Source organism: Gracilinanus agilis, chromosome X (assembly GCF_016433145.1).
Source record: "Gracilinanus agilis isolate LMUSP501 chromosome X, AgileGrace, whole genome shotgun sequence".
Lineage (NCBI taxonomy): Eukaryota > Metazoa > Chordata > Mammalia > Didelphimorphia > Didelphidae > Gracilinanus > Gracilinanus agilis.
In genome coordinates this window covers 68,655,418-68,678,539 of record NC_058136.1, presented here as the reverse complement: position 1 = coordinate 68,678,539, position 23,122 = coordinate 68,655,418, and the positions used below count along the sequence as shown (strand labels likewise).

Below are 23,122 nucleotides of genomic sequence, written 5' to 3'. Positions count from 1 at the left end.
TTGCCTTTAGGATGTAAGAACTTGGTTGGCTTGGGCATTCAATGCTCTACATATTTTGCTTCCAGCTGACCTTTCCAATCTACTCATGCCATTCCCTTCCTCAAAACTCTCCTGTGGCTCCCTGTTACCTCTAGGAGGATATAACGACTCTTTGGTTGGCTTTGCCATTCAATGCTCTCCATATCCTGCTTCCAGCTGAACTTTCTAGTCTTGTTTTATGTAATTGACCTTCGCAAATTCTTCATCCTAGTCAGACTGGTATACTGTCTCTGTGTGCCTGGAATACCCTCTCTCTTCATGACATTTGGAATCCTTCTTTCAAAACTTGCTGCAGCTTTCTCATCCTCTGGGAAGAATGAGTGCCCTCTCCCTCCTCCAGTGAGCTTGCAGTTAGCTTTCTGTTTTATATTTTCATATTGTCCTCTCCAATAGATTGTCAGCTCCTTGAGGACAGTAAGGGAGTGTTACATTTTGTATGTTCTCCCTGTGCTTGGCATAATGTAGATGGTGTTTACTGAGTTTGAGCCAGAAATTCAAGTCATGGTTTGGCCTCTAATTCCGTGTGCCTTTGACCAAGCCTCGGTTTCCTCATCTGTAAAACGAGACTCAAAAAGCTGTAGTCACTATAAAATGAGAATAATACTTCTCTTGTCTCCTCCATGCATTTGCAAAGATTGCACTCCATGCCAAGAACACAATTCCTTCTTTCCACCTTTTAGAATCATTCTCTTTCATCAGATTCAGGTGCCCCCTCTTCACTGGTACTTTCTTTGATCCTCATGGCTGTTAGTGTTCTCTCTTTCCTCAGATATCGCTAGACTGTTTGCAATCATTTATTTCCCTCTCCACTCTCCACCTTGTATCATACTTATTTGGGTACAAGTCCTTTACCCTTTGCCATAATAATAATAATAATAGTAATAATAATAATAATAATAATAATAAGCATTTTCTAGTACTTTAAGGTTTGCAAAACCCTTTACCTGTATTATCTCATTCAATCTTCTCAGCCTTGTAAGTAGGTGTTGTTATTAACTGAGGCTGAGAGTTGTTAAATGATTTGGTTAGGATCACACAACTAGGAAGGGACTGCAGGGCTGCTATCTGACTGTTCTGCTATGGGTGCCTCAAGAATGGAAACTTCTTGAGAGCAAGGAGTCTCTGCTTTTGTCTCTGTATAGCATAATAGTACATGATTTTAAAAAACGCTTACCTTCCATCTTAGAATCAATACTGTATGTTAGCTCCAAGACAGAAGAGCGGTAAGGGCTCAGCAATGGGGGTGAAGTGACTTGCCCAGGGTCATTCAGCTAGGATGTGTTTGAGGCTACATTTGAACCCAGCATCTTCTGTCTCTACGCCTGGCTTTCTATCCAGTGAGCCACTCAGCTATTTCCTTTTACATGATTTTTTTAGTTTGATCCTATCTTTTTAGTTTCAAAAGCTTAATTGATATCTTTTTAAATTTTTTTCTTTACGTGTGTGTGTGTGTGTGTGTGTGTGCGTGTCCATGTCTGACCCCTCTCTCTTCTTCAAAGGCAGAGGCCAGAGATACCTCCCTTCAGTCTGATTATTGACTATTAATGACCACTCTTTGGGTCTGATCACAGGGTCTTAGACCTTAGAAGGGCCCCCAGAAGCCATCTAGCCCAACCCCATCATTTGATAGAGGGGGAAGCTGAGGCTCAGAGAGGGAAGAGGACTTGTTCGAGGTCCCCTACTGGCAGAGGTGGCATCTGAATCTCAGTCCCCCGCCATGGCTTCATATCCTTATTATTCATATCCCGCCCCCATTTCATGCTGCCCGAATCTGCCTAATTGTGCTCTGCCATCTGGCCCACGTCTCTCCGTCTCATCCCCAAGGACGGCACAAATGATTTTGTCAGACGCTTTGGTGAAATCCAGGCATGCGACATCTGTAGAATTCCCCAGCTCTCCCGGGCTGATGACCCTCTCAGAAAGGAAATGAGGCGAGCCTGGTGTGACTTGTTCTGGGCAAAGCCATGTCATGTCAGCTTTTAGTGTTAACATTTCCCTCTCCCGCTTGGCGGCTGGCGGCCCTTTAATAATACATCTTAAAACTGTCAGGAAGCAGTTCCTGGGCTCCCTTTGGGGACTCCAGCTTCTTGCCTTTTTTCAAGCCAGATCCTCTCTCCTCTTCTAGGCCTACGGCTCCACCAGTGACTCCTGGCCCCTTTCAGAGGAAGCCAATCTCTTCAGCAGCCACGGATGGTCTGTCCCTAGGGATGTGGCCATCTGAGGGCAGGCCTGTGCCCATTTTGTTAGCTGCTCCCTTATTTAAGGTTTACCTCCTTGGTGACCATGTTTGTTCTGTCCTTCCCAGGCTGAAGATTATTTTCTTTGGCAGGAAAAAAATAGGAGAAGCACTTTGGTATGGCACATTGGCTAGAAAGACCTGGGTTCAAATCCTGCCATAGATACTTGTTAGCTGCGTGACTCTGGACAAGTCCTTTCCTCTCCATGAGCTTCAGTTTTCTCTTCTGTAAAATGAGGGAGTTAGACTAGAGAATCTCTGAGTGCTGTTCAAGCTCTAGGCCAAGGATCCTGAGTCAAGTAGTTGTGTGTCTCTCTTTTGTCTGATTTTCCTCACCCCTCAGGCCTCTCCTTCCTGTACTCTGCCAGCCCAGCCCTGTCTGTTGGCCCCTGTTGGCCCCATCCTCCTCCATTCATTGGAAGCTAGGCCAGGCCCGTGCCATGTGGTGGTACTCATTCTCCCATACCTGCCTTCACTTCCTTTTCTAAGAGATCTAAGCAGGCTGAGGAGTTCTTTGAGCCTCCATGTCAGCTCTGCCCAAGGCTCCCCTTTTCTGACTCTCCAGAATGGTTCCTGGCTGTGTCTCCAGAGCCTTCCACCCTTCCTGGGCCATCTTCTCCTTTAGGAGTTTAGGCCCTTGGGGCATCTGGGTGGCTCAGTGAATAGTCAGACTTGGAGACAGCGGGTACTGGGTTCCAATCTGGATTCAGACACTTCCTAGCTGGGTGACCTTGGGCAAATCATTTAACCCTCATTGCCCAGCCCTTACTGCTCTTCTGTCTTGGAACCAGTATACAATATTGATTCTAAAATGGAAGGCAAGGGGTTAAAAAAAGTTTAGACCTCGGGGATGTTTTCTATCCTATCCTTTCCTGGAATCCCTTGATGGACCTCCTTGCTTTAGGATCTTTAGTTTCCCCATTGGGCAGCAATGCTTTGAGCATTTGTATCCAGATGTCTGCCCTTTGATCCCTTCTTAGCTATTGTCTCCTAAGAATTATGGGGCCTCGCTGCCGTCATTTTTCCCAAGTTGTAGTATGGCTGCTTCTCTCTATGGCATTCTAGGCATGTCTACAGAGAGACTTTGCTTCTTGCTCTCTTCATTTTGACCCCTTCTTGAATGCATTCACAGAACTCTAGACATATCTACACATTAGACCCTTACCTTCTGCCTTAGAGCTAGGTATCAATTCCCAGGCAAAAGAGTGGTAAGGACTGGGCAGTGGGGATAAGTGACTTGCTCAGGGTCACACAGCTAGGAAGTGTATGTGGTATTATTATTTTAGAAAACCCTTCCCTTCCATCTTAGAATCAATACCATGTACTGGTTCCAAGGCAGAAGAGCAGTAAGGGCTGGGCAATGGGGGTAAATGACTTGCTCAGGGTCACACAGGCTAAAAAGTGTATGCAGTATTATTATTATTACACGCAAAAACCCCTTCCCTTCCATCTTAGAATCAATGCTGTGTATTGGGTCCAAGGGAGAAGAGTGGTGAGGGCTGGACACCTTGTGTTGCTTCTTTTCCTTCGTCTTCCTCTTTTGCTCTCCAGATGTTCTTCCATCCTCTGGCTTCTTGACATGAGTCGGTGTTCCCCTTTGTCATTTCCTTTGGCCGCCAGAGCCATTATCCTTGCCATTTCTAAGAGGATTCCTGCCCTGATCCCTGACCCCCTGGGAAGCGAAGAGATGTCTCCTGAGGCCTTGGACCTTCTCACCTTGGAAGCCAGATGCTCCACTGTCCTTGGAAAGCTGTGGATGTTTTGTTCTTGCTGTGCCTGAGGGCACATGCCTAGTGAGGTGGCAGGGGGCAGAACCTAGAACTGATCCTAAGCTTCCTGCTTCCTAGTCTGGTGTCTCCCACTTGGAATTTCAGGGCTCAGAACTACCAAAGATCTTCCTTCCTTTAGACTGATGTGGTATTAGCCCCATTTTCCAGGTGAGGACACTGAAGCCTATACAGCCAAGGGAACCTGCCAAAATTCCTACCTGGAATATATGCCAGAGTTGACTCTCCTGCAATTTAGTCCAAGGCTCTTCCTGCCATTTTGGTTGCCTCCCTTGGGCATGGTAGGCCGTTGAAGAGGTTTAGTAGCAGAAGCCACTGATGGGCTTAAGTCAGGTCTCTGTTTCCTTCTCCAAGCAATGGGACCCTCAGAGTGTACCTGTAGGAAGAAGAGGGCCACTTCTCTGTGCCTCAGTTTTTCCATCTATGATATAGGACTGTGTCCTTCCTTATATCTGAAAATGAGCTTATACCCCAAAGGGATCCCTGTGCCCATTGGCTGGGGGCCTGATGACATTCTCTTGGGATTTTCCAGCTATAGCCACGTCTTTCTGAGCAAAGAAGATGGGCTCCTGGGTTCTCGGTACAAGAAAGTCGTCTACAGGGAGTATAATGATGGTACATTCAGGACTCCCCGACCAAGAACTGGCCCAGAAGAGCACTTGGGAATTCTGGGTAAGCACATCAACTTCACTTCCCCTTTTTCTCCATTCTCTTCTCTCTCCTCCCCCACCCCTAGAAACTGTGGTTCAGAGCCTATGCCGCAGGATAAGGAGAAAAGGACCAAACTCGATCAACACCCAGGCAGCTTCCTCTGGTCATACTGGGCCTGTGATACCAAGAGAAAAGGGATCTGAGATTCATTCAGAGGCAGCTGGACACTGATTTAGATAGATGGTGCCATAGTGCACAGAGCACTGGGCCTGTAGGCAGGAAGACCTGAGTTCAAATCTAGCCTCAGACATTTACTAGCTGGGTAACCCTGGGCAAGTCATGTTACTTCTGTCTGCCTCAGTTTCTGCATCTATAAAATGGGGATCATAACGGTTCTTCCCAGAATTGTTGTGAGGATCAAATTGAATATTTGTAAAGTACTTAGCATAGTGGTTGGCACATAGTAGGTGTTTCATAAATCTTCTTGCCAGGCAACAGGATTGGATACTACTGAAACAATCCATGTGGCCATAGATCGGCTGCTTCGCCACCTCCTAAGCGGGTTCACACGCTCCTCCTTACTACTATGTTTTCAAACCTGTTTTCCTGAAACCTTTTGGTATTACCTCAGCCATTCTGGGAAATTCCTGTTTCCACCTCCCACTCCAAAATGAATTCTCCTTTCTAACAAAGAGAAACAATTCACAAATCCATTTGCTCCTGCAACTGTTCCCAAAAGGTTATTTTAGTCCAGTCATTTTCTTCTTTGTTGTGGGGAGGGAAGCAGGCTGGGCCTCATCATCAATTACTCAGAGTGTGGATGACATTTATTAAGAGCCTACTATGTGCCAGGCACTATGCTAAGTGCTCTTTACAAGTATTATCTCAGAGCAGCTGGGTGGCTCAGTGGCTAGAGAACCAGGCCTAGAGATGGGAGGTTCTGAATTCACTGGCTTCAGACACGTCTTAGCTGGGTGACCCTGGACGAGTACCTTAACACCCCTCACCTAGCCCTTACCTCCTTTCTGCCTTGGAACCAATACTCAGTACTGAGTACAAGACAGAAGGTAAAGGTTTAAACCTGCCCCCCCCCAATAAAAACCCCCATGAGTATTATCTCATTTGAACCTCAGAACAACCTTGCTATTATTAATCCCATTTTATAGTTAAGAAAACTGAGGCAAACGGGGTTCGGTGACTTGTCCTGGGTCACCCAGCTAATAAGCATCTGGGGCTGGATTTGAACTCAAGTCTTCCTGAAGTACTACTCCAGGTCTGGTGCTCTGCCCACTGTTCCACCAGCTCCTTAGCCTTTCTTTGGATCCCCTGCTCTTGGCCTGTACCTGGCAAATGTTTAATGAATGCATTTGATAGTGCTCCTTGTCTCCGTTCTCCCTTGTTTACTTGAGAATGCCCCCTTGGTCTAGTTATGAAAGGTTACTTTCTCTAATTTTGGAAGATTTGACCTTTTATATTCATGTTTCCTCACCCCTCGGAGGCAGGTCTTCCCTTTGGAGCTCTTTTATGTAGTAGAGTAACAACTGGACGATGTGACCTGAATCCAAAGGAATTCAGCCAATGGGCCAGATAATTTCACTCTCCTTGTCCCATGGAGAAAGCCAGTGGGTATGCCAGAGCAGGTTGGATACCAGCTCCCTAAATGTAGGGCCAAGACTCGAGCCCTTGGGCTGAAGATTGACAGGCTAGCACCTGCCAGTCTTCCTTCCCTTGACTTTCTATATGGCCCAGGAGCTACAAATGGTTTTGAGATTTTTCAATAAAGTTTTATTGTATTTAAAAATTTAAAAAAAACGGCACAGCAAGGCAACTCAGTGGATTGAGAGCCAGACCTGGAGACAGAAGGTCCTGGGTTTAAATCTGCCCTCAGACACTTCCCAGCTGGGTGACCCTGGGCAAGTCACTTCAACCCCCCCCCCCCCGCCATTGCCTAGCCCTTACTGCTCTTCTGCCTTGGAACCAGTACTTAGTATTGATTCTAAGACAGAAAGGAAAGATACAAATAAATAAATAAGAAGGATACCTTGGGACAGCTGGGTGGCTCAGTGGATTGAGAGCCAGACCTGGAGACGGGAGGTCTTGGGTTCAAATTTGGCCTCAAGACACTTCCTAGCTGGGTGACCCTAGGCAAGTCACTTAACCTAGTAGCTTATAGCTCTTCTGTCTTAGAGTTGATACTTAGTTTTGATTCTAAGATGGAAGGTAAGGGGTTTTTTTCACCCTTATATTCTTTCCTAAAATCAGTACTTAGTATTACTTTTAAGGCAGGAGAGGTGTCAGGGCTAGGCAATGGGGGTTAAGTCTTGAGGCCTGGCTCTCAATCCACTGAGCCACCTGCTCCCAAGGTAAGAGTTTTCAAAAAATAAAAATGAAAACAATATATTTGTAGCTCTTTAGCCAAAAGGATTTGGCTAATGGGCCAGGCTGTACTTTGCTGAGCCCTGCCTGAGCCCCTTTCTGGCCTTGGATTTAGTCAGAGAATAGGACAGTGCCTCCCTCACAGGCCTGGCCACTGTAGGAGTGAGCCTGTGCCCATGGCAGGAGTCCCACCAGTCCGCTCCTCTATTCTCTCCTTTCTGACCCATAAATCCAGCCCTGTCTTCTCCCCCTCCCCAGGACCACTGCTCCGAGGAGAGGTTGGCGATATCCTAACTGTGGTGTTCAAGAACAATGCCAGCCGCCCCTACTCTGTGCGTGCCCATGGGGTGCTGGAGCAGGAAGCAGGCTCAGCCCGGCCTGCTGAGCCTGGTGAGTAGGGATGTTCTGGGTGGGGGCACTTGCCCTAGTGGCCAGCTCATGCTCTGAATGCAGCCAGAGCTGTGTGTTCCCTTCCATGATGGGTCACGTGGCTTAACACCAAGTGATGTTTGCTTGGCCAGCAAGCTAAATTCCAACCCTTAGGCAGCCATCTTGGCCAAGGGCATAACATAATGGGTGAAATCGAAGGCCCTGTGTTCAAATCCCATCACGTTGCGTGACCTCTCTAGGCCTCAATTTCCCCATCTGTAAAATGAGGGAGTTGGACTTGATATCCTCAGATATCCCTTCCAGCTTCAAAAAGCTATGGTCCATCCAATGGCTTCCTCAAACATGCCATTGGTTGCTAGGCTAACCATCCCAAGCTTCTTCAGACAGAAGACATTGTCAGGTACTTGCAGTCTGAGCCTGCGAGGACGTGGGCCCTGGGGAGATCTCTTGTGGGGAGAAAGGGATTCAATTTTCCCTGCTTGGGCTCTGAGTGAATGCCTGATTCAGTCGGCGAGGGCGTCAGGAAAACTTCCTGGTAATTAGAATGGTCCCCAAAGCCCAGTGGGCTGCCTCGAGATGTTGGAAATCAGCGAGTCCTGGAAATTTTCAAGTGGCAAACAGTCCCTGTGGCAGGGAGTTGGGAAGAGGGCTTTCTGTTTGGGCCTGCGTGTAACTTGATGCTGTCCGGAGGCCCCACTGCCTCAGAGAGTCCAATACGCTATGAGATATTCCCAAATAGGTACCATATGGCACATCTCCTGCTCCAGGGCCCCCCGGCACCTCAAGGAGCCACTAGAAGGCCTTCTCTTTGGCATTTTCAAGTCTTTAGAACCTGTGGCCTTCTGAGATTTCCAGCCTATGTACACTTAGCATACTCTGTGTATGATCTAGCCACCCTGGCCTGCTTGCTGGTCCTCACACATGGTGTACCGTCTCCTGCCTGTAATAGACTTCCCTCCTTGTCTCCATCTCTTAGAATCTTTAAATTCCTTCAGGACTCAGCTTGAATGCCTCCTTTCAGAAGATATCTCCTTGGTCTCTCCATCTCCTATTACCTTTCTCTTGTAGATTACCATTCTCTGCATAGTTATCTTAACGTTGTTGTTTGGCCTTCTTTTGTTTTTTCTTTTTTAAAACTTTACCTTTCATCTTAGAATCTATACTAGGTATTGGTTCCCAGATAGAGGAGTGGTAAAGGCTAGGCCCATGGTGGTGAACCTATGGCACATGTGCCAGAGGGGGTGCTCAGAAGCCTCTCTGTGGGCACTCCTGCTGTTGCCCCTGCACAGAGTTTGCCAGAGTTTGTTATTGGAAAGCTAGAGGGATGTGGACCTGGGCTGCTCCTCTCTCCCTTTCCACCCATAGGTTTTGGGTTGTAGTTTGGGCACTTGGTCTAAGGTTCGCCATCATTGGACTAGGCAATAGGGACTAAGTGATTTGTGCAGGGTCACCTAGCTAGGAAGTGTCTGAGGTTAGATTTTTTAAGCCCGCCCTTTCTGTCTTAGAATCAATACTATGTATGGGTTCCAAGGCAGAAGAGCAGTTAGGGCTAGGCAATGGGGGTCAAGTGACTCGCCCAGGGTCACACAGCTGGCAAGTGTCTGAGGCCAGATTCGAAACTAGGACCTCCCGTCTCTAGGCCTGGCTCTCAATTCACTGAGCTACCCAGCTGCCCCTCAACCTTCATTTTCAAAGAAAACTTTATACGTACACACAAATCACAATACATACATACATACATATTTCAGTCTATACATGTTATCACCATTAGAATGTAAGACCTGGAGGACAAAGAGCTATCTCTCCTTTTCCTTATATCCCTCTGCTTAGCTCCAAAAGGCTCATGGATTGAGTGGTCACTGTCCTATTCTGGTGGGCTCAATTCAACAAACACGTCCTAAATGCATACTGTGGACAGGATCCTTGCAAACTTGGAAAGAAAGGAAGACCTGAGTTTGAATCCTACGTCTGTCACTTTGAGCAAATTACTCAAGTTACTTCTCTGAGCTACAGACAAATCTCAAGGGCTCAAAGGTACATTCTGTGTAGGGACTGCTCACCCTGGGAGTTCCAGCATCTGGGAAATCTTAGGTCCTTGACATCTTGATTTCCATGTGAGACGCCTTCCTGGAAATACAAAGGCAAAGTTGAATGACAGTCTGGACTCTCTACATTCTACTGGAGAAGGAAGGGGGCAGTGAGGTGGCTCGGTGGATAGAGCTGGGCTTGGAGTTAGGATTGATACTTTTTAGCTATGTGACCCTAGGCAAGTCGCCTAACCCCAAATCCCTGATCTTTGTCCTTTTGTCTTAGAACTACACACAGGTACACACAGTCGAGGCCACACCTAGCATGCCGTGGCAGAGAGTGAGTTGGCCTCAAGGCCAAGAAGACTTCTCTTTCAGTATTTCCTTTGCTATACATTGATTGCATAGTTGATCTTCACGTGATCCATAAGCCCTGTTACGAGGCCAGTGGGATGGGGGCTTGGTGGGAGAAGGGGAGATAACTGGACTGGAGCAGTCAGGGCAGGCTGTCCAGTGGCCAAGTGGGCTTTGAAGGACAGCTATGATTTGGGGAAAGAGAGGGTGGCCAGAAGGGCCTTCCAGGAGAAGAAAGGCCATGATGGCAACAAGTCCAGCTTGTTGGACGGTGCTTGTCAGAGGCCGAGGTTTGGGGGGACCTGCTAGCTGAGCGATACTAGACAGTTCTCCCTGCCTTTCTCCAGGTGAAGTAATCATGTACCAATGGCACATCCCTGAACGTTCAGGCCCTGGGCCTAACGACTCAGCCTGCATCCCCTGGCTCTATTACTCTGATGTGGACCCCATCAAGGTAAAGCATGGCCTGGCTCCCTGTGAGGACAGGGTGGGGATGGGGCCTGGAGATCACAGGCCTCAGGCTGCTGGAATGCCTCTGGCTGTCTGGGGAGTCTCAGTGCTCTGATCTCAAGGGTTTTCTTCTGTGCTAAAGAACTGGATCCTGGGAGTCAGGAGCCCTGGGTTCTCTTCCCAGCTCTGCCTCTGATATGGCCAGGTCTCTGGCCTCCATCCTCAACTCCAACCTAGGGACCAGAATGCCTGCACTCACCTTCCCTGGCCTGTTGTCAAGAAAGTGCTTTGTAATAACCCCGGGGAATGGGAGCTCTAGAGATGAGAGTTTGAGCTAATATAGAAAGGTAGTGAGTTCCTTGTCACCAGAAGCCTGTAAGAAGAGGTTAGCTGCATTTGTGTACAACCCAGTGGAGTTGCTTGTTGGCTCTGGGAGAGGGGAGGGAAGAAGGGAAGGAAAGAAAATGGAACATGGAAAAATATTTAAAAATAAAAATGTTTTTAAAAAGAAGAGGATTGCTTGTTGTAGAGGAGTTCTTAGTCCCTCAGTCCCAGCTCTGAGACCTTCAGGTTCTCTGGGGAGACAGGACACTGGGGTGTGAGGATGTGCCCCTCTTGGGGCAGGATCCCAGGAAGCCGGGACCAAGAATTAGAAGGGCCCTTCCTTTCACCCAATCTGGTACACAGGATCCTGGTTTGACATTGGGTAGCCCTCCCAGGCCAACCCACTCATCTTTTTTTTAACCCTTACCTCTCATCTTAGAATCAATAACTGAGTATCTGTTTCAAGGCAGAAGAGTGGTAATGATTAGGCTTTTGGAGTTAAGGGACTTGCCCAGGGTCACACAGCTCGGAAGTGTCTGAGGCTAGATTTGAACCCAGGACCTCCAGACTCTAGGCCTGGTGCTCTATTCCCAGAGCCACTTCACTGCCCCTTAACCCACTCATTTTACAGAGGAGGATCCTGATACTCAAGGAGGCTGAGGGATTTGCCCAAGGTTACACCTGTATATGATCCTAGATCCAGAGGTGGAGGGGCCCCTGGGGCTATCTGGTGTAACCTCCTTATTTTACAGAACAGGAAACCAAGGTCCAGGGAGAGGTGATTTGCCCAAGGTCACTTACAGGATCTTAACTCTAGAGCTGGTAGAAGCCATGGAGTCCAACCCTCTAATTTTAGAGAGGAAAATACTGAGGCCCAGAGAGAAAGTACTTGTCCAAGGTCATATCTACTAATGCCATGAGCATCCCACTTGCTCCCAGTTCTGAGGGGTGAATGAGGGGCACCCCGAACTTTCTTGCTTTTCTCTTCTAGGATATGTACAGTGGCCTGGTAGGGCCCCTGATCATCTGCCAGCAGGGGACCCTCACAGAGGCTGGGCACCGCAGGGATGTGAGTCGGGAGTTTGCCTTGCTCTTCCTGATCTTCGATGAGAACCAGTCATGGTACCTGGAGGAGAACGTGGCAGCCTATGGCCCACAAGGCTCAGGCCACATCAACTTGCAAGATGAGAACTTCCAAGAAAGCAACAAGATGCACGGTTTGTGGGCCCCAGTGAAGTACAGTGGAGGGTGGGGCTCAGCAGGGAGAGGCCTCTCTGCATGCCACATCCACTTGCTCGTCCAGTGTGGTGAGGCAAGCTTCCCGGGGACTGAAGCCTGGCTTCCTATCAGAGCAGAATCGTGCACCCTCCCCAGATAACCACAGGATGATGGCCCAGAAGGAATCAGGGAGCACAATGATAGAATGCTAGTGCTCCAAGGGTCCTCCAAGGCCAACTAGTCTAAGGTGCTCATTTTACAGAGGAGGAAACTGAGGTACACAGAGGAGGAAGAAATTACCCAAGGTCACCCATAGGGTCCTAGATTGAGGGCTGACAGAGTCCTCAAGGACCATCTAGGCCAAATTCTTATTATAGAGGGAAAAACTGAGGCCCATGGAAGTCAAGTGACTTGCCCAAACAGCTTAATAAGCAACATGGGGTGGATTAGAATCCAGGCCTCATGATTCCCAGCTCCATTTTCTTTCTACTGGGCTATGTCTCACTATACCATGCTGTCTGCTTAGATTCTGATTGGAGGAGACAAGAATCATTTGCAAGGAAAGCAAGGGGGCAAGATAAAACAGCAAGTGATGGTGATGAGGGGCCTTGTGAGGAATGACCTCATGAGTGAATGAATGAATGAATGAACGAATGAACAAATGAATGATTGAAAAGCATTTCTTCTTGATTATCTTATAGTACACACTTACTAGGTGCTTAGGCTTGGCTAAGGTCTGGTGATTCATATACAAAGGTAATACCTCACCTTCCGCAAAGGACTCAGATACTGTCATTTTCTGCAAGGGGAGAGAACCCTCCGAAGAGAAGGGCTGCCAAGGAAGGGAGTTTTGGTCTGGGGGAGGGGGTCACAGGGGCCATGCCCATTGGGCAGGCCATTGGCACTGCCCTTCCCAAAGCAATGGCAGTGTTGGTTTGCTTGTTAAGGATGGAGAAGATAGCATTGGTTTGGCTAGAAGAGGCCTAGGAGATCCAGTAACGTGGCCAGGAAGAAAAAACACTGGATTTTCATTCCTGGGACCTGGATTCCAGTCCTGGCTTTGTCTATTACCTGTACAAGACCCTTTCTCTGGGCCTCAGTTTCCTCTGGATTGGACTGGAGAGCCTTTCAAACTCAAAATCCTATGATCCCTGCTTCGTAGATGTGGGAACTGGCTGAGAGCAATTGAGGGACTTACCTGAAGTACATAGTAAGGAACAACAGTTGACATTTGAATCTAAATTCCATTCTCTGCCCCAGGAGGTAAAGAGCATGGTGCGCTGGGCCGGTCAGGGCATTCATTCATTCGTTCCACCATACAAACAGGTTTTGGGTGCTCACTCTCTGTAAGGACCTGCACTAGGTTTCCTGGAGGAGGCGGGCCCTGAGCTGATACTTGAGTGGGTAGGACTCGAATACATACAGGGTAAGAGGAGGGGATTCCAGCCTGCTATTTGTAGAGTACGTTGGGGAGGCGTTGAGCATCAGGCTGGAAAAGTAAGTTGGGCTACTTATTGAGGGGCTTTGAATTTGAATCAGTTCAAGCTCACAAAGGCACTAGGGAGCCCAAGACCAAAAGGAAATACCTCCTGCCCTCAGACAGCTTATCTTCTGGGGGGTGAGGGTATGGGTGTAACATGTGGGTACGTGTAAGGCAAAGGGAACAGAGGCAGGATTGGGCCTATGCCCTAAGGGGCTGGGCAAGGGCCATCTTTACAGGAGGGGATGGTGAGCTGAGCCTTGCAGGAATGCCAGAATTCCGGAACAGAGGAAGGGAGAGACGGAGGGAAGGCATGCCCAACACAAGGGTGCATGGAGGTGGGAATTGAGTGTCTGTCCAGTTTGGCTGCCTGGGCCAGAGTTTATGTGAAGACAGGACTACAAAGGCAGGCCAAAGCCCCATTGTGGAGTTCAGTTCCAGGTTCAAGAATTTCCATTTGATTCCAGAGGCAACAGGGAGCCACCCAGGTATCTGCCCATCAGCTGTGAGTTGAGCCTCCCAGTTCAGTGCTCGCTTTGAAAGCATGTTAGCTAAAAGGGGGATGGCCGATTTGCTGGCAGTGTGGAGGATGGAATAGAGAAGCCAAAGATAGAAGAAGGAAGTCAAACCAATTAGGAGGCAAGGGGTGGCGAGTACATGGACTGGGCTGGGGGCCGTGTGGGTGGAGAGAGAAGGAGCCAAGGAGCCAGATGTAAGAGATGCCGTCAATGTCAGCTCACCAAGCCTTCCTGAGTCACAGCAGCCTTCTTCGAGCTGGCTGTCTGGTCCAACTCAAATGTGGTTGGAAGGAAAAGAATCTCCCCAATAACGGACCTGACAAGTTGTTTTTTAATTAGCTGCTAATTGGCTGGGGGGGGGGGCGGAGATGAGGGAGAAGAAGGCCTGAGCTTCTAAAGCTGGCTGGAACACTCACTCACTGCTGGGCTCCTCCTTAGAAATAGGCAAGGTTATAGGGGAAGGCAGCTTTCAGGGGAAGGATGCCAGGCAAAGACTTGGATCTCTCCCCAGTAGGTAGCGGGAGAGTGTTGAAAAGGAACAGCACAGGGGAGTGGGAAGAACACTGGACTTGGAATGACAAGACCCAGCTTTGAATCATGGCTCTGTCATGACCTTTAATCATTTCCCCTCTTGGAAACTCATTTCTCTGATTGCTAAAAATGGTACCACTTCCTGTGGAGGTTGGAAGATCATGTCAAAGGCTCTCATGCAGCAAAGCACTGAGCAAGAGCCAACCATGTGCGCCCTGTACTTGGCATTGATAGAAATGAATCAGTCACTGACTTCAGGAGCTTGCATTCTGTCAGGGAACACGACATCCATGTATGAGATACCTGGCATGCATGCAGTAAATTTGCAGCTGAGGATCAGGAAAGACTTAATGGAAGAAGGATGCTTGGGACGGGACTTTAGAAGATGTTAGAGACTCTAAAAGGTGGAGCCGAGGAGGGAGTGCACACCAGGCACAGGGCACAGCATGGGCAAACACATGGAGCCAGCAGATGGAATGCCTCGTGTGAGGAACTGTAAGGCTGGTTTGGCTCATAGAGTATGTGAAGGGGAGTAATGTGTAATAAAAGTAGGAACGTGGGCTCATTGTACTAGAGCTGGGCAGAACCTCAGAGGACATCTAGCCCAACCCACTCTATTTTATTTATTTATTAAGCCATACCTTCTATCTTAGAATCAACCTCATGTATTAGTTCTAAGAAAGAAGAGTGGTAAGGGTTAGACAATGAGGGTTAAGTGACTTACCCAGGGTCACATAGCTAGGAAGTATCTGAGGCCAGACTTGGACCCAGAACCTCTCATCTCTAGGCCTGACTTTCAATCTACTAAGCCACCTGGCTGCCCCTGCCCCTCCAATTTGTTATAAAAGAGAACCTGAAGCTCAAAGAGAAGATCTCACAGGTGATAAGTAGCAGAGCTGAGATTCAAACCCATGTCCTTTGACTCCTGGTGCACTGTGCCTTGCCAGTCTGGTTGGAGCCAGGTTGGGAAGCTCTTAAAATGCCCCAGAGAGGAGTCTGTGTTCAATTGCAGAGGCAATAGGTAGTCACTGGCGTTTCTCACTAAGCCAGTGAGATGGCCAGCTGTATGCTTTGGCATCGCCACTTTGCAGCCAAAGGGAGGATGGAGAGGAGGAGAGAGGGGCCTGAGGCAAAGAATCTAATTAGGAAGGGACTGCAAGGGCCTGGCCTTGAGTGGTGGTTGTGGGGGTGGAGACAAAGTGGATGACCAGCCATGGCCACATGGTCAAGGATGACTCTAAGGCTAGTGGCAACCTGGGAGACAAAGAATGGCTAGTTTCCTGGACAAAAGTGGAAGAGAAGTGAGTTTGGAGAGAAAGAATGAGTTCTGTTTTGGATTTGGTGAGTTTGCCATGCCTGTGGGACATCCAGTTTGAAATGTGCCATATGCTGTTGGTGACATGAGACCTGAGCTCAGGCCTAGGGCTGGATGTATATTGTTTCGAAGGTGTCTTGTCTATGTAGATGATAACTCAATATGCAAGAACTGTTGAGGAGGGGGAGGCAGGGAGGAGACAGGCCCCAGGATAGAGCACGGGGAGATACCCAGTCATCGAGCATGCCATAGATGAAAATCCTGCAAGTGAGACTGAAGAAGTGCAGTCAGATAGGCCGGAAGAGAACCAGGAGGAGAGGGTGATCAACAGAGCCAAGGGCTACAGAGAGGGCAACAACTTGGATGAGGATGGAGAATGGGTCACTGGATCCGGCGACCATGAAGTCATTGGCAACTTTGGAGAGAGCCCGTCCAGATGAATGGTGAGGTCAGAAGCTGGGCTATGGAGGATTGAAGAGGGAGAGAAAGGGAAGTGGCAGCGATTTTGGTTTTGTTTTTCACTGAGTTTTTATGTAGAATAATTTGTAAGCTCTAGGTCACTCTAGACATATCAACTATTAAGAAAGATCCTTGATCAAGAGAGCAGGGATATTGTGACTGTGGTTAAGGCAGATTCCATCAGACCCACTTGAAGGATGGAGCAGAGGGCGGAGAGATTTGGGAATGGTCCAGATGTGAGTTAATGGGTTAATGGGGGGGGGGCAAAGAGAGGCAATGGGAATAGAGATAAGAGGACAGATGAACAGCAGAGACTTTTCTTCTTTTTTGCAGCCATCAATGGGAAGCTGTATGCCAACCTCAGAGGGCTGACTATGTACCAAGGAGAGCGGATAGGCTGGTACATGCTGGCCATGGGTCAGGATATTGACTTGCACACCGTCCACTTCCATGCAGAGAGCTTCCTCTACCAGGTGAGTGGGGTAGGTAGAGCTGGCAAAGAGGTTGGAGGTCACTGAGTCAGTGGATGGAGATATAACAGCTAGGGAAGGGCAAAGGGAAGAGGAGGGAACAGGGTTGTCAACTGCCCTGTTGCCAAAGGAGAAGAGTGTTTACTGTGCCCTGGGGCCTTGCCCTTCTTGCTTCGTGGCTCTAAGATAACTAGAAGATCTTGCACTTAGATTCAAAGGAGGAATTTCATAAGCACAGGCTAGAGAGCAATTTGTGTAGGGGGAAGAAAGATCTGAGGGGTCTTAGTGGACCACCAACTCAGCAAGTGAACAGCATGATGCAGTAGCCCTCAGAAAGAGACTTAGGCTGCATTAATGGAGGCCTGGTGGCCAGAAGGATGGAGATCATAGTCTTGTTGTGCACTGCTTGGGTTAGTCTCCATCTAAAAGGAGACATCGTTGAACCTGAGAGCTACCCGGGGAGCATATTCAAGTTGATGAGAAGATTGGAGACTGTCTATATGAGGAGTGGGGGAAGATCTGGGTCTCTTGAGCCTGAAGAAGAGATTTGGGGGAGGGGACGCACATGCTGACTCTCCTTTGGTATGGAAGGGGGAGGGGGATTCACTTGGTTCTGCTTGGCCCCAGGGGGCAAAACAAGGAATAACAGAGAGGCATATCTATCTAGGGCAGCAGGAAAAACATGTGTTTATGTGTGTGAGCATCTGAGCTGTGTGTGTCTGAGCATTGGCATCTGTCTCTGTTTTTATGTATCTGTGTATGTGTGTGGACTCCGTATTTCCTGTATGTCTCTTTGCGTCTAGGTGTGTTTTTATATGTCTAAGTCTGTTTGTGTAGTTCTGTGTGCATCCGTGTGTATATGTGTACCTGGGCACATAGTTTTGTGTCTGTAGGAATATGTGTATCTCTGTGTTTCCATGTGAAGATGCGTCTGTGCGTCTGTTTTTTTGTGTTTTCTTTGTGTGTATGTATATATCTGTCTCTGTGCCAGTGTGCGTATATGCATGTTTATCTGTATGTCTTTCTGCACATGTATCTGTTTCTGTTCATTTATGCATATGTCTTTGTATCTGTGTTTATCTATATCTATCGCCTATCTCTTTCTCTATCTATCCCTTCCTCCCTCCACCCATCTCTCTGTCTCTCTGCTATCTCTCTGTCTCTACGTATCTGTTCCTTTTTTTCCTCTGTATGTTCTGTTGTGAGTCTTTGTGCATTTGTTCCTTTGTGTTTCTGTGTGTCTGTCTGGGTTTCTGTCCTCCTCTCTGGGTTTTTCTGTGTGTTTCTGCCCGTGAGTGTTTTCTGTGTGCATGTCTGTGTCTGCATGTTTCTGTTTGTGCCTCTGTGTTTCTGTGTTTACGCGTGTGTGTCTCTGTGTTTGTGGCTGTGTGTCTGTGTGTGTAGGAGTATTGCTTCTCTCAGCAGAGAGGCTAAAAGAGCTACCCAGTGATGCACCATCTTGTAAGGAGGGGATTCTTGGGGCTCCTACTATAACTCGGGATCTCTCCTCGCTCTGAGAAGCTCACCGCACAGGGGTTTGTGTGTGTGTGTGTGTGTGTGTGTGTGTGTGTGTGTGTGTGTGACAAGAAGCCCCATCTCCTGCTTAATGCACAAGACCATTTTACAGTCTTCCCAAAGTCATAGGATCCAAGAGCCCAAGCTAGGAGATGCCTTGAAGGCAGCCATTCCAATTGAGGAGGAGGGGGAGGAGCAGAAGGAGAAGGAGGAGACCAAGACCTCGGGAGGGCCACTTCTTTGTCCAATGTCCCACAGAGGATCCTACGTCTCAGAGGCCACCCATCCAGGAGTTCTTAACCTCAGGTCTTAGAAGGTGTTTATTTGATGTTTGAGAAAGTCCGTGTCAGTAGAATTGGCTCCCTTTGTAATCCTCTGCTTTTCATTTTTTGCACTTAGAAACACGATTCAGAGAAGAGGCCCAGTGGCCCAAGGGGTCTCTGACAACAAGGGTTAAGAACCCCTGATCTAGTCCAATCTCCCTATCTTTCCAATGAGGAAACTAAGGCCCTGGGATAGGAAAGACTTTGCCCAAGGTCCCACAGCAAATAAAAGTTTGAAGTGCAATTTGGCCACAGGATTTTCTGACTCTCAATCCACATCTCTTCATAGCTACCAGGCTTGATAGGGCTGGAAGGGAGAGCTCCAAGTAGAAATGGAGAAACCTAGAAGCTTTTAGAATGAAGAAGTGTTGGCATGGCACCAAAGTGCTCTCTCTGCTCCTAGTTTAGGTCAAGAACACCACACACACACACATACACACACCCTGAGCTAGTCAGAGATTGGGCGGCCCTCTTTGGAGGCCAGATCTAGGGCCTAAGTTGGATGGCCCCTTCTGTCTGCCAGTTTGAGAGAGGCTCAAGACCATACGGTTCTTAGCCCTAGGAGGCCGATGGTAGACCTCGAATACTCCAGGGCTTGGTGGGCTAGGCTTCCCTTCTACCCTTCACTGATCATATCTCTTTGATAGAAAGGAGAGAGCCACCGAGCTGATGTGGTGGACCTGTTCCCAGGGACCTTTGAGGCACTGGAGATGGTGGCCACCAACCCTGGAACGTGGCTGATGCACTGTCACGTGGCTGACCATGTCCATGCTGGCATGGAGACACTCTTCACTGTCCTGGCCCAAAGAGGTAAAGTTGAAGGAAGGAGGATGGTTGGGGTATGTCTCAAAGGACCCCAAGGTTTAGAACCCAGAATACAGAGCTCAGAGAGATCTTAGAATGAAGAATCTTAGAGCTAGGAGGGGCCTTAGATCAGAGAATGTCAGAACTGGGAAAGGCCTTAAAACATAGAATGTCATATCTAGAATGGACCTTAGAACATAAAATGTTAGAGTTGGAAGAGACCTTAGAAAAGGGAATGTCAGAGCTTGAAGAGACCTTAGAACTCAGAACATGAGCTCTGAGAGGGACCTTTGAACAGAACCTGTAAAAGCTAGGAGGATTCTTAGAATACAGATCATCAGACCTGGAATGGGTTCAGGAGTTCTAGCCTCATCCTAAAACTGAGGGGGAGACCAAGGCCCATAGGGACTTGACATGCCCAAGATCACACAGCATTTTCATTATTGGCAGAACTGGCACTCTAGTGTCCCCAGGTCTCCTGATTTCCCCATTAGTTGCTGCCACTAACCCCCCTGTAACATGGGAATATCCTTTCCCAGAGTTCCCATAAGCCCTCACCCTAAACCCTTGGAGAATAAGGTGCTGAATCTGAGGGTAAGGACTAAGCTGCTGCCTCTTTTTCACAGAGCCCACGAACATGGATGGCAGTGAAGGAAAAGGACCAGGTATGGGGGGATTGCCATTTGGGCAGGGACTCCTTGGGATTGTAGGGGAAAGAAACGGCTGGGGCCCTGACTAGCTCAGGGTGTGTGTATGTGTGTGTGTGTGTGTGTGTGTGTGTGTGTGTGTGTGTGTGTGTGTGTGTGTCGCCCACCCAGAGGCCCCCAGCGGCCTGGCTCCAACCAGACAGAGCTGGCTCTGGCTGGCTCTTGATGAGTCAGGAGGAGGGGGCCTCACTGCAGGTGACAGACACCAGAGGCCGGGCATCGGCTATTTTTATTTCATCAGTCTCCACTGTGCCTGCAGAATACTAAACAGCTCAAATGCTACAAACACAACAAAACCTTGGGTTTAGATCTGCCAGAGACCTCAAAGATTATTGGGTCCAAGGACTTCATTTTTCAGAGGAAGAAACTGAGGTTTAGATAGGGATTGGCAGAGGACTGCCCTGGTTCTCTTGGAGGGCCGGAGCCTGGTTCATAGTGGGTACTTAGTCAGTGCTTTTGGAGGCACGGCTGGCTGAGTTGATCAATTTAGCGTGAGACAATCATAAATGTGGAACCAAAAGGGTTCTCAGAGGCCTTTGAGTCTAGCTCCCTCATCTTACAGATGAGGAGGTAGATAGTAAGTTACATGCCCAGGGTCACACAGCTAGAAAGTGTCTGAGTTGGGATTTGAATTCAGTTCTTCCTTACTAGCTGCTACATCGCTTGTCCTCTATGGGCCTGCTCTGCTAGGCCTCCACTTCCTGCAAAACTTCTCCCCAGGGTTAGGTGCACTTAGCCACTGTCCAGATGATAATGGCAATTCACATTTCTAGAGTATTTTTCTATCTATTTTCTTGGTTGATCCCTACAACAAATGGAGGAGGAAGGCAAGCACCCATCCCCCTTTCACTAAGAGGAAAAGATCTCAGAGAAGTTGACTTGCCCAGGATCACACAACTAGTCATTTTTTGAACTCAGATCCATTAACTTCCATCCAACTGCCTTATACCCAAACTCCCTATTAGTGGCAGGCCATGCCCCACTCAGCCCATCTCAGTGGGTTACTCCCTCTGTTCCAGAAACAGCTTTTGAAGATGTGACAGAGACCAAAGTGAAGATCCTGGGCATGAAAGTCCCTGAAAAGGATGCCGAGACGCTGGCCGTGGTCCTCATCGTTGTTGGGCTTATCCTTCTCATCATTGTGGTGGTCCTGGCAGGGGTCTTGTGCTACCAGCAACGGCAGAGGAATCTGAGACGCAATAGGAGATCCATCCTGGATGATAGCTTCAAGCTTTTGTCCCTTAAACAATAAGAGTTGCGCCCAGGGGCCCACATTGGCTTTGGACATTGGGGATGGGATGGGGTGGAACTTTCCATAGCACTAACCCATGTGAACTCTTTGCCCTAGAGTAGGTTAAAGACAATGACAATGACAACAACGAAGGCAACAGCCTCAAACTTCCCAGCAGCCTCTGGTGCCCCCCCAAAACTGTTAGATATGTCCAACTATGAAGGTGGGCCCTGACAGCTTCCTGTCCCTTCTTTCACCCCAGAATGTGGTGCCTGGAGAAAGAAAGAACAGGCCAACTACAGGCTCTGAGGCCCAGTCAACTGGAGGGAGATGCCACATCTGCTCCAAAAGGCCAAAGAATGGGGATAGATGTGGGGCTAAGGAAGGCAGGGCCTGCCTTGGACCTTGATTCTCCTTGGGGCTGATTGCTTTAGAAGGGGTTAGGCTGGGTTAGGGGAGATTGGTAGGTAGAAGAATGTCAGCTCTGGAAGGCAGGTCTCTCGATGGGCACAAGTCCATGCCCAGAGGGAGGGCCTAGCATGCTGTATCCTAATGTCATTCATAGCAAACACTGTTCATTAAAGAGCTGATGGAATCTGGGAGCACAGGACTAAAGAGGAGGGAGGGAGGCTGCACTGACACAGAATCCTACTGTTTTTGTAGTCCAACACCCCGCCACCCAGTGTGGGCATCTCTTCTACAGTATCTGTGGTGGTCATTGGGTATCTGGTTCATCCCCCTACCCTTGGGAGGACCTGACCCTACCCTGGCCAGACATTAAGGGGTCTCTCTTGCTCTCCAGAGGTCTCTTGGCATCTCATTCTGCTTGGGAGTAAGGGAAACATGCCAACTAAGGGACTGAGCAGTTAAGATGAGAGTATTAAAGAGAGCGCTGGCTCCTCTGTTATATTTGGCAAGAGGGAAGGAGACTGGGTAGGAAATATCCTAGAGCAGTGATGGTGAACCTTTTAGAGGGGCAGGTGATATGAGAAACGTCCTCAGGTATATGTGGAGAGGGGAAGGGGAACATCCTGGCCCCACAACCCTCTGGCTTTCTAGTAACAAACTCTGGTGAACTCTGTGCTGGGGTGATGGTGCACGTGCTCAGAGAGGACTCTGAGTGCCCCCTCTAGCACGTGTCCCATAGGCTCACCACCATGGCCTTGGAGCAAGATTCAGACTTGGAAAGGGGGGAAGGAGGGAGCCATTGTGATGTGGCAGAGAGGAAACAAGCTTTGGGATAAGGAAGATTTAAGATCTAATCACAGGCACTACTTGGCTAAGTGACCCTGGGCAAGTTACCACTTCTTTTGGCCTCTGTGGCCCATAAGAACCCTTCTGGCTTTAAGAGCTTAATCCAGAAATGGAAATCTAGTTCTGGGTGCCATGAGATAAGACAGAGAGAGGGAGAGGCCAAACTTAGGTTAGCCCAGAGTAAGGGGAAATGGATCTTTTAGGATCCCTCTAACCATTGAAAGAATAGGCCTGGTGGAGCCACTCTTATGGTAGAGAGGGTCTATGTATAGCTGAGAGAACCTTAATTCTAGGTGTTCCTAGACAACGAGCTCCTCCCTCCATCCTGCATTTGTAACCAGGATGCTTTTTCCTGTAAGTCGACAGATCAATAAAGCCCTTGCTGGTACCCCAGAAGGAACAGTGAAGCAGAGGCAGAAGCAGGAGAGAGCATCATGGAGAGTGCTTGGTTGCATTCAACATGGTACCCATGGCCTCCCCTAAAGCCCTGCCCCTTTTTGAGATTTCTCCCTCCTCTTCCTCAGTTACACATACCTCTCCATGCTTCCCCATGTCCCACTTAATCACTGCTCTTGGGTTCAGTTCTGGCTCTAGCAGTGTGACTTCAAGCAAGTATCATACCTCTCTAGGACTCGGTTTCCTCCTTTTTTGAATGAAGGTAGC

The 23,122-nt window shown here is 48.5% G+C and overlaps 1 protein-coding gene across 1 annotated transcript in view; it reads left to right on the top strand.

Moving 5' to 3' along the window:
- The window catches only part of HEPH (hephaestin), a 169,441-nt gene extending 147,304 nt beyond the window's left edge, over nt 1-22,137 (top strand). Inside the window, 7 exon segments of the mRNA XM_044682890.1 lie at nt 4,595-4,734; nt 7,348-7,479; nt 10,208-10,314; nt 11,626-11,851; nt 16,489-16,628; nt 19,111-19,273; nt 20,946-22,137. Of these exon segments, the coding sequence (XP_044538825.1) occupies nt 4,595-4,734; nt 7,348-7,479; nt 10,208-10,314; nt 11,626-11,851; nt 16,489-16,628; nt 19,111-19,273; nt 20,946-21,226 (1,189 nt within the window). The 3' untranslated portion in view covers nt 21,227-22,137.
- Nucleotides 22,138-23,122: the final 985 nt, after the last annotated feature.